Source organism: Triticum aestivum, chromosome 3D (assembly GCF_018294505.1).
Source record: "Triticum aestivum cultivar Chinese Spring chromosome 3D, IWGSC CS RefSeq v2.1, whole genome shotgun sequence".
In the NCBI taxonomy this organism is placed as follows: Eukaryota; Viridiplantae; Streptophyta; class Magnoliopsida; order Poales; family Poaceae; genus Triticum; species Triticum aestivum.
In genome coordinates this window covers 33,383,733-33,395,144 of record NC_057802.1, presented here as the reverse complement: position 1 = coordinate 33,395,144, position 11,412 = coordinate 33,383,733, and the positions used below count along the sequence as shown (strand labels likewise).

Sequence of the window (11,412 nt, the reverse complement as noted above, 5' to 3'; positions counted from 1 at the left end):
CCAATTTAAATGTACGTGGATGATTGGTTCCCACATCAGTGTCCTCGGACCAGCCCCCTGTCTGCGGACGGATGCGGTGTCCGGTTGTGGGTCGATGTTGGAGGTGCCTTAAAAATTCCTGTGAGATTCAAACCTATAAATCAACAATCAACATAAGAAAAATTATGAATCAAACAATCCATATATAAGAAAAATTATGAATCAAACAATCAACATTAGAAAAATTCCTAGGGATTCTAATCTTTCAATGCTCCTACAAAATTCCTTTGAATCAAAGGAACCCTAAATCTTTGTGGATTATCATCCGTACACCTCGAAAACACCCTCTAGTTTGCTCGTTTTTACAGATTGCCACTGCGCCCGCAATCCCTCCCTTGCTCCTCTCGCTTCGCCGTCGCCGTCGCCGTCGCCGCCCGCGTCCCCGCCGAAGGACGCATCCCAGCGCAGGGAGCAACGACCCAACCCCTCCTCCCAGCGATTTCTTCCGGGGTTAAGCCCTACCCCTCCTCCCCTCGCCTGGATTCCCCCACTGCATCCCGCGAGCACTCGAATCCAAACCCTCTCGCTCGTTCGCCGCCACCAATCCTAACCTGGTTTTGTCGCGCAGGGATTCGGCCGCCGTGGCGGCGATGGACATCTACAACGTGGAGGCCGCCGAGATCCTCGCCCACGAGACCCTCGTGAGCTCACTCACCACCCATATTGTTTCCCTTCTTCTCCGCCCCGGTGTCTATTCCCCCCACATCCCCGGATCCCCTGTTTCGAGATGATTCGAGCTGGTGAGTCAACTTGCTGATTGTTTGTGCCCATTCTTTCCTGCAGAATCTCCCCATCGGCGAGGCCGCCCCCATCTACGAGAAGCTGCTCGCCACCTTCCCGACAGCGGTGAGCCAGTTGAATTTTCCATCAAATGCTTGTATTTTCTCGGTTCATGTTGCCGATCTTCTGGGGCTGAGGCTTTAATGTGCATGCAGGCTAAGTACTGGAAGCAGTATGTGGAATCATACATTGTCACGAACGACGAGGAGACCGCCAAGCAGATATTCAGCAGATGCTTGCTCACCTGCCCTCATATTAATCTCTGGTGAGGGGATTCCACATTTTTTTATGATCGATGGCCACATGCCCTAGTTTGTGTTTTGGGGTAGATGAAAAATTCTCCTTCACTGTCACTGCACAAATTATTAGAGTCACTGTTTCTACCAACACGTTCCTCCATTGACGCCCGCGTGAGGTGTCAGTTTTCTTTCATTCTGCCTGATCTTGTCACCAGTCAACGGTGCCCTGCTTGTCTGATCAAAATTGCTGTGAACTTGTGGTCACCTCATTGTTTTGTAAATACACAATTGATGTGTCTGAACCTTATACAGCTCTTAGTTACGACTGTCATATTCTTTTCAACATAAATTTTCCAGTTTGTTTGCAACTGCAGTATTGACATCGGGTTGGGTGTAACTTGCAGGCGTTGTTACATCAACTTTATTAAAAAAGTAAACAGCAAAAGGGGCTCTGAGGGTCTGGAAGAGACAAAAAAGGCTTTTGATTTCATGCTTAACTATGTCGGTAGGTACAAAGTACTTCTATTAAGTGTTGACCTTAGATAATAGGCAGTGCGTTGTTATTAAACCACTTTTGCAATAGATTTTTGAACTCTGGTTCACTTTTTATTGTAAAAAGAGAGCTTTTCATTCTCTTATGGAAGCCCCCAATCAACATGGGGAGCTTGCGGTACACGTGGGTCATTCGGCTACCCCTCCCGCTCTTCTGCTTCATAGCTTTCTTCTCTTCTCCATGCATCTTCATACATGAATCTAAGAAGCTTAATTGTGACAGGCAATGATGTGGCATCTGGCCCCGTTTGGATGGAGTACATTGCATTCTTGAAGTCAATGCCGGTTTGTGTTTCTTCATTTTCCTGTCCTAACATTATTATGCCCTTTTACTTATGTTTGAGTTATTTCATTTGTGATTCCTTGTTTGAAACTCTTCAGGTTATGACGCCCCAGGAAGAGTCACACCGCATGACTACTATACGTAAAGTATATCAGAAGGCAATTTTAGTTCCAACTAGTCATGTCGAGCAGCTATGGAAGGATTATGATAACTTCGAAAATTCAGTTAGCCGCACCTTGGTAGGTAGAGTTTCTGTTTGGATCACTAATCATTATGGAAAAAGCAGCCAGCATATAACTCCATTCATTCAATTGGCAAAAAGACCAGTCTTTAGTCCTTTAGTAGTGTGAAGTTGTTCGTTTTCAGTTCATTCTGGTATGTCAGTAGTGTTCACTGCACTCGACCGTTTAATACGGTTACTATTTTATTTTATTAAATCTAAAGACAATGCAAACCTGTCTTGTGTGCATTTCATATGGAGATCACTGTAACCTATCCATGTTCCAGGCAAAAGGCTTGCTATCTGAGTATCAACCGAAGTTTAACAGTGCTAAGGCTGTATATAGAGAGCGTAAGAAGTATATCGATGATATTGATTGGGGCATGCTGGCCACCCCCTCTACAGGCTCCTACAAGGTAAGCAGTTGATCAGGTCATAATGTTGATTTACACTAGGCGCGACACAGTCTACAATTGTTGACTTTACAAAACGGTTATGTTTTGTGGATAATTATTTTGGTAGCGTGGTTAGGAAAAATCTCATAATTATAATTTCCTTCAAAGTTTCTCTATCCATTTTCTCAATGCCATACATTTCTGTGCCACTCTTGTTTTCTTAGGGAAAACTGTATGGTAAAACAGTACTAGTGTCACTTTTGATTGCGAACATAACAATTTGAGTGTGTTCTAGAAAAGCTAGATAACAGAGTTTTACCTATTATTATCAATATATTTTGTTAATTCCACTTTTCAAGATTACCTACCTGAAGTTCCAACACCCTTAACCCACCACCTTTTTTTTTGTAAATCTCAATATTTTCCCGCAACAGAAATTTAGTTATTGTATACCCCCTCCATTCTTGGATAGACGACGTTGTCGATATGGACACGGTCTCCAGTATACAACTTTAACGTTACTTTTTCTATGAATGTGTTAGTAAAATCCTATTTAGTTACTTTATACTCTCTCCATTCATAGATAGATGATGTTGTTGATATGGACATGGTCTCCAGTATACAACTCCGTTACTTTTTCTATGAATATTTTAGTAAAATTCATGAATATATGTTTAGTGATAAATCTAATGGTACCATTTCCACCCAACCAACCTAAATAATTTTTATATGTTGTCAAAGAAAGAGAAGTTTGACTGCATGCTTTCCAAAAACACCCGTCAATTTCTGAATCGAGATAGTATTTGAGAAGATATATGCTTACTGTTAAGAACCACTCTTTTTATCATTTGAAATGCACATAATTGAATTCAGACTATTGTCCTTGTCTTTCCCTATATGTCTTTATTCTCTTGTCTATGGTTTGCTGGTAAATCTTCCGACACATTGAATAGTTTTCTGACATCCTTTCTGGTAGAGTAGTAGATGCATGACCAGTATTTAACTGGCAGGTAACTCAGAACTCATTAATCTGTTTCACAGGAAGAGCAACAGTGTTTGGCATGGAAAAGACTTCTGACATTCGAGAAGTGAGTAAACATCTGCGTCAAATTAGCTAAGTGTAATCATGATTCCAATTTTTTCGGTTGATGCAAGTCTTCAAGGCAATTTTATTTCTTTGTTGTATATAGATATTTTTCATTTTTCTTCTCCTCTGCCCCAGTCAATGGATTTTGTTTCTGATCTCGAAAATTTGTCTGCAACCTATCTTTGAGTTCTTTATTTCCTGGATGAGATTCAGTGAGGAAGATTATCGAGTATGCTGTGTTTCTTTATTCTAACTTGACATATCAGTTTGTCACCTTTGTCACTCACTTCTTTCCGAGGTTACTCCCTACATTTCTGCTAACACTAAGTATTCTGTTTACTGTAGGGGGAATCCTCAAAGAATTGATGTTACAGCTGCTAATAGGCGTATTACCTTTACTTATGAGCAAGTAAGCTAACTTCTGTATGTGAACATAGATGCACACTGGTGTTAAATCTGTAGTCAAATAATAATGCTTTGCATAAATATTCTAATTAGGCACTCTTATTCATTGTGGTCAACTGATGATATGGTGGCATGTGTAAACCGCATGTACTCAATGGCATGCATATTTTTTTCCTTTTATAGTTGCAGTTTTTGAGCTCTCTTGCCCCATGATATTGGAAAGAAGTCATATAGCTAATGACCCCATTATTCCCTATACTTCTGTTAGAATAAACTGTTCAGTCATTAGACCTCACCTTTACCATGCTTACCATTATAAGCGGGGACATTAATGAATTGTATCAACCTGTTTTTATTTTCAGTGCCTAATGTATCTATACCATCATCCTGATGTATGGTATGATTATGCTACATGGCATGCAAAGAATGGTTCTACGGATTCTGCAATCAAAATATTTCAGCGTGCTGTAAAAGCACTCCCTGGTAATTGAATATCCTGCGAAGTTCTCTTGGTCAATTCGATTATGGTAGCCAGTCCTGTAGTCATCCTTTTGGAATTTAGCGCCTTATACTTGGTTTGCCAGAAGATTAAGAGCAGAGTGCGGAAATATCTGTGGGAAAACAAACTGGATATTCTAGGGCCTCCCAGCCATTGAGAAAGACATATTACTATCTTACTGCCTTAGCCCTTGTTTGGATGGGCCAGGGTCCCATGAGCATGAAAGTTACTAAGTTGTATTGGCATCAGGCCCAATCCCAGTCCACCTAAAAAAGTCAACTGGCCGGAACTAAATAACTGGTTGACGAATTGGTATATACTCTGGGGGACAGACAATACCTCCATAGGATGCCATCAAGGAACGCCAAATATATCTTCCAGGAAGGCTGAACACATTTCTAAGGAGGATACTAAATTAAAACCCACAGGACCAACTGTGTGAATGCGATGAGAGCCCACATGTTAGAACTTTTTAGCACAGTTCAGTTCACATCTTAGATCAAGATGAGATACCCTCATATTAATATATGAATCTTTATAATTCAATCATATGGATGTGCCGCAGGCTATTAAGGACGTGTTATCTCTAGCTTGGCATGTGCAATCCTTTTACACGTGCATCAGTATTAGGATCTCTCACTGACCGATCCTTACCGTTTATTGGATGCCTGCATGCGTGCGAGCATGCAGTGGTGATACTCACTTAAGTATTTTTTTTAATGTGAGACTTATTTAATCCATTTTGCGATAGGATGTTAAATATGGATTGGTAGCAGCTGCTCCTAGTTACTGGTTTATCTTTTGTGGCCACTTATTCTGTATTTTTTATTCGTTATTCTGTGAACATAAGTACATAACAACTCTCCAGCTTAATTCTATCACACTGAGCGTGTGACAGGTATGCAAAGATGACAAGGCATTCTTAATGCTAATCCAATTGCATGCTTGAACTGAGCAGTAGACTAGAATGATGGTTTAACTGAAATACACTGTATCATTTCCTGACCTGTTCTTTCAACTCCTGAAATTATTTTGCCTATTGCTTTTCATAGGTTCTGAAGTACTAAAATACGCCTTTGCTGAACTGGAAGAGTCTGTAGGGGCGATTCAGGTCCATTTTCTTTCTCTGATAATTTTTCTACTATGCGTAGCTTCCCTAGCACTCACATACTGCTACAAGCACTCTTAAGATCATTATTTCCTCGCATGTGCTTTCCCATTGCAGCCTGCTAAGACAATATACGAGTCTCTTGTAGCTGAAAATGCAAGCATGTCATCACTTGCACACATTCAGGTTTGTTCCCATTACTACTTTAAAGTACTTATGGTTATGGCTACATTCTGTGGTATCTTTACCATTCTGTTTTGTACTGCAGTTTATTCGGTTTCTAAGGAGAACAGAAGGCATTGAAGCAGCTCGCAAGTACTTTTTGGAAGTTCGGAAGTTGCCAAGCTGCACTTATCATGTCTATGTTGCATATGCTACAATGTCGTTTTGCCTCGACAAAGATGCGAAGGTTGTTAAAGTGATGACATGTATGCAAACATTTTTTCCGTTACGGACTGCCAGCTATCTTTCTGCGGTTCTTTATCTGTTTGATTACAGTACGAAGAGTATAATTTGCAAAAGTAGGTTCAATAGGATCCAAGGCATAGCTTTAAGCTCAAACGTCACAGGATATCCAATATCTGTGCATAAATCACCATCATTATGCACTGTTGGTTTTCACCTTTGAGCCTTGTACCAGGTAACCTGTCATCCTAGCTAGTACAATGCTTTCAGGTCCAGTCTATGATGGTACTTAGAGGACATCTGTTTGAGGTCTGGCCATCCCAGCTAGTTGTTTGTCTCAGCAGAGAGGATCGAGTAGGCATGGCATACCTTTCTTTGTGCTATGCAGTACCTTACCAACCATTGAAAATTGCACAGATTTGGTAAAGATTATCAGAGGGTTGAAGTGGACATTTAGACCTGATTAGAATTGTGGCCTGTGGCTGCAAGCCTGTGAGAACGCACCGGCATGCTAGTTTTTGCTGGCATTGCCCTCGGTTTATATGTATCCGTGCCTGCAAATAGCCTGGAGTATAGGTTGGCCATAAAGGTGCAAGTGGTACCTAAACTGCCAGTTGACATCGTAATAGTAAGAGCTTAAATGACTGAATAATAAGGGATTATGTAGTATCTTAGGTTTCACCTTTTCACTATGTATTCAATGTTTCTTCCGGTTGCAGTTATTCACATATGTGCAGTATCTGCTAAATACTCTCTTGTAGGTGGCTCAAAATGTTTTTGAAGTTGGTTTAAAGCGATTTATGCAAGAACCAGGATATGTCCTCGAGTAAGTATCCATTTGAGTATCATTGAACCTTAACGTTAATCTTTGTATTTTGGTCCATCAATGTCCCAACTCATGAACCAAATGTCTCCATTATTATTTAGTAATGTTAAAAATCCGACGTCAGATTTTTAAGCATGGCAAATCGAACGCTTTTTATGGCAATTTATGTTGGTGCAAGGATGGCAAATTTAGTTTGCAAGCATGGCAATTTCTTGGTAAAAAAATGAACTGAGGCGGATTTGCCATGCTTGCCAACTAAACTTGCCATCCTCGGCAAACATAAATTGCCACAAAAAACATTCGATTTGCCATGGTAAAAAATCTGATGTCAGATTTGTAGTTGAGTCATTATTTTATGCTACTTATTTTGTGTTCATCTATTGGCAGTCGAAAAGTGTTCATTTCACTGTCCCATTATTGGCAAATCAAATTTGTTGATTTTTTGAGACTCTTGCTATGATTCAGATATGCAGACTTCCTGTGTCGCTTAAACGACGATAGAAATGTACGTGCATTGTTTGAGCGAGCTCTGAGCTTACTTCCTCCCGAGGAATCCGTAGAGGTAAATATTTTCTTTTATTTGCTCCGAGTTACTCAACATTTCTATATTATGAGGAGATACCCTTTCAGCTGTGCATTTTTTCACAACTATCTTAATTGGCATTAATGCCTTGTGAGCACCAGCAATAGCAATAATATCATTTCCACCTTTTGGTGGTGTACCACATAGCCTTGGGAGCTCATGTTGTGGGTTATTTGTTATAGAGGTGCAACATGCAAATAGATATAGATTTGTTTGTCTGTCTGTTCTCTGAATTAATATGTGTTGCTATTCTTCTGCAGGTATGGAAACGATTTGCTCAATTTGAGCAGATTTATGGGGATTTGTCAAGCATGTTAAAGGTATGAAGCTCTAAGCAAAGTGTAGATATAGGTTATCATTGATTGTCATGTTCGGCCCATTAGGTGTGGTCCTCTTCACACATGCACTGTAGGCGAAGCCATGAGCAATATCCAGTATCCATAATTGTGCAGCACTTGTATTTTTATGTCAGTTTGCATTAGTCTCAAGGTCTATGAGTTATTTATTGGATAGACTTAGAGATTCGTTGTCAAGTGCTTCTTATATTTAGATGGCTTATCTCTGACTAGATATAAATATAATTTGTTAGGGTGTTCATTATAAGTTGGATCTTTTGTCAGTTTATATTGTTCTCTGCTTTTTATGTGCCCAAGTCCTTTTACCCCCTCTAAAGCATAAGTGTGCTCATAAATTTTGTTTCCTCAGGTGGAACAAAGAAGGAAGGAAGCTTTATCTAGGACATCAGAAGATGTCGTATCGTCCTTAGAGAACACACTTTATGACGTTGTTTCTAGATATAATTATATGGATCTCTGGCCATGCTCATCAAAAGAATTGGATTATCTGTCAAGACAGGAGGTACATTGACTATGCATAACTATCATTGCAAGATAAACTATTCTTTATCAAATGCAAATATATAGCATGGCATGCTGTCTTAATACCCCTAATCACTGAATGACATCTTGATGATTGAACTATGGACTTTATGTTAGTTGAATCATCAAGTTTACATACATGATACATTTGCATTTGATACATGGCGTTGGTGCGCAACTTCCAGCAACAAGTGGCGTTGATTGTGAAACTTTGAAGCATACCCATAAATAAAAAGTTGGACTCATTATCTAGTAATGATACAATATCAAAATTGGATGTAGCCCTCAAATTCTCTGCTGATTTGGCTAAAGAATGCATTCTTCACCATCAATTTATGTCGGATGCGGGCTGTATTTTGTGACACTTCAGAGAGTCCATGCTTGGTTTCCATTGACAAATTTCACTTGTAATGCTTTCTCGATTTCGATATTGCAGTGGCTTGCAAAGAACATGTGTAAGAAGGCTGACAGGTCAGTTATGCTAACTAGTGGTGGCGGTTCTACCTTAGGTAAGCTGGCAAGCTGCTCTCTGTTATAAACTTAATTGTGTCGTCATGTTATTAAAAGTGTTTGCTGATTATAATATGCCTATGAATTTCGGCTCAGATAAAGGCACTGTTGGAGTTGGTGCCAATGCAAAGTTATTGCCGCAGTCTACAAAAGTTGTCCGCCCTGAGACTTCTCGAATGGTTATTTATGATCCTAGACAGATGAAAGGTATTTATATTGATGAGTAGGCACATTGTTTAATGAGAAAGAACTGGATGCATGGCGGTTCCAGTTGTAAATGCACCAATTGTTCAGTTGCAATTGCCTATCTATCTCACTCATGAGGCAGCATTGTTAATTTGTCAGGACCAGTGATTTCAGCCACATCCAGTGGGTACACAAAGGAGGTTGACGAAATATTCAAAATGCTTTCTCCACCACTCATGTCTTTCATCACAAATTTGCCTGCTATTGAAGGTACTGCCGAGTTACTGATGCATAGCTTGTAGAATGTTTGCCAGATGCTATTATATTTAGAGCACGTAACCGGTCTGTTTAAAACCAGACACTAACATAGGCTTGGCGCATGTTATTCATTGGTTGAGAAATGTTCACAAATTTTGACTATTTCTTGTGGGCATGCTCCTTTTGTAATTGAAAGCATGGTTATGAACAAAATACTAGAGTGCATAGTCACAGCATAGCCTTATTTCTAAGTTGGTTTGATTTGCATAATGCCTTTGCATATATTCATTGTATTCTTGTCTTTTCAGGTCCATCACCAGATATAGACATTGTGCTTAGCGTTCTACTGCAAAGCACACTGCCAACAGGACATGATGTTGGCAAACCGTCTGCTCCAGTTCCTGGCCCTGCCACAAGTGATATCTCGGGTCCCCGCAACCAAAATGGATCAGTTCGTAGACCTCCAAAAAGGAAGGCTGTTGAAAGTACTCTCCTTCCCTCTCCAATCTTTATCGGTCGAGAATGCCAGTGTTGTGTTCGTTTAAGATTATGTGCTCTGGCATTTGTTGAACAAATTTTTTTTGTTACGATTGATTCAAGTTGAAGTTGTCTTATGGTTTAATACAGGCGGTCTAACAAACACAAAATGGGAAAGCTTATGTAATATGTGTTGACTTGCTGTGTGCAGGGCAAGAGGAAGAAGACGCAGCAGCAGCTGCGCAGAGTCGAGCCATGCCAGATATATTCAGGCTCAGGCAGATCCAGAGGAGCCGCGGTGGGGGCCCTGCTCAGTCTGGATCGGCGGCGATGTCCAGTGGAAGCATGTTTTCCGGGGAACAATCAGCCAACAGTTCAAGCTAGTTCACCAATCTGTAGCTAGTTCTCTGGATTCACGTAGTTCGTTCAGTAGATATGTAGTTTGGCCGCTCATGGGGAAAGTTATGCATGTACAAATGTAACAGCAGGACTGATAAACCTGTAGGCATGGCAAGTGCATTGCGCAAGAATATGAACCGAAAGTCCAAAAAACGACAGGAGAGTGCAGAATCAGTGTCATCTGGATGAGTAAAGTCCAGATCATGGAGAATAGCATGATGTGACTAGTATGAAGAAGAAAACATGTGTATGTATTGTGATTACTGGAAAGCATGAATCTGAATCCTGCGAAATAATAGTTGTGTCAATTCATCAACATGTTTATCAAAATTTGTGTTGTGGCCTGTACTACAGGCATTGCGTTGATTATCTATGACATTTAACAAGAGGAAGAGATGACATCGATAATCTCCAGAGAAGATATATGGCTTCAGTAGATCTTAGTAAACATTAACATCCTTCAGGAATAAGGAAAGTCAAGCTTCTGAAGTAATCATTCCAGTACAAACAATAGTAATCAAAATATTAAGTCCAAACCATGAACATTGTTGAAAAAATAAAACAATGCACTTAATCAAATGCATAAGGGCATCTCCAACGTGGACCCCCCCCCCCCCCCCCCCCCCCCCCCCCCAAAAAAAACGCCCCCAAATGTTCGGACATATGTGTCCGAGCGCTACAAGCCATTTAACGCAGTGCCCCATCGGTCCGTGGACATGCCCGGTTGTCTGAAATCCCGCAAATTGTATGTAAAGCAGGGGAGGTTTGTGGGAGTTCGGACATCTACAATGTATGCGCCTGACCGGTCGGTCCCACCCAAAACCTCTCTCCGCCCGAAAAACCCTCTCTATGTGAAGCGGTTGTCGCGCATTCTTGCCGGTCAGCCCGCTCCAGAGTGGTCATGACTCCAGATGGCAGTGATGCCGGTCAGAGCGATGCGAACGACCGAGCGGGCGGTGCTGCTTCAATGCCGACGTGGCGACCGATAAGCCTATTTCAGCTGGTGCGCCGCATTAAGGCTGACTAGGAGTACATTCGACTGGCCGCACCTATTTAAGCACGGCTTCGGCGCCATCCACACCACATCACACATCCCCTCCGCCTCTTCGCTCACCTCCGTCCACAATGCCGAAGTCGTGGTTCTCTATGCCGGCAGATGACGGCCGGATCTCCTTCAAGATCTGGATCTTGGCACCGCCGCCGTCACTCTCTGGGGTCATTGACCTCCACAGCAGATGGATCCTTTGAGAAGGAGGGTATCATCATCTCGGCCGCACAGGAGA

The 11,412-nt window shown here is 41.2% G+C and overlaps 1 protein-coding gene across 1 annotated transcript; it reads left to right on the top strand.

The window, feature by feature from the left end:
- The first annotated feature begins 296 nt into the window (after positions 1–296).
- On the top strand, positions 297–10,459 carry LOC123077153 (cleavage stimulation factor subunit 77). Its single transcript, XM_044499366.1, has 23 exons — positions 297–489; positions 608–680; positions 823–885; positions 975–1,084; positions 1,463–1,563; positions 1,834–1,895; positions 1,992–2,132; positions 2,401–2,529; positions 3,550–3,596; positions 3,941–4,004; positions 4,363–4,483; positions 5,552–5,610; positions 5,725–5,793; positions 5,876–6,016; positions 6,774–6,838; positions 7,304–7,400; positions 7,682–7,741; positions 8,127–8,279; positions 8,736–8,808; positions 8,906–9,016; positions 9,155–9,265; positions 9,562–9,738; positions 9,942–10,459. The coding sequence occupies exons 2-23, from the start codon at positions 630–632 to the stop codon at positions 10,112–10,114; spliced, it is 2,178 nt and encodes a 725-aa protein (XP_044355301.1). The 5' UTR covers positions 297–489; positions 608–629; the 3' UTR covers positions 10,115–10,459.
- The last annotated feature ends 953 nt before the right edge of the window (positions 10,460–11,412 follow it).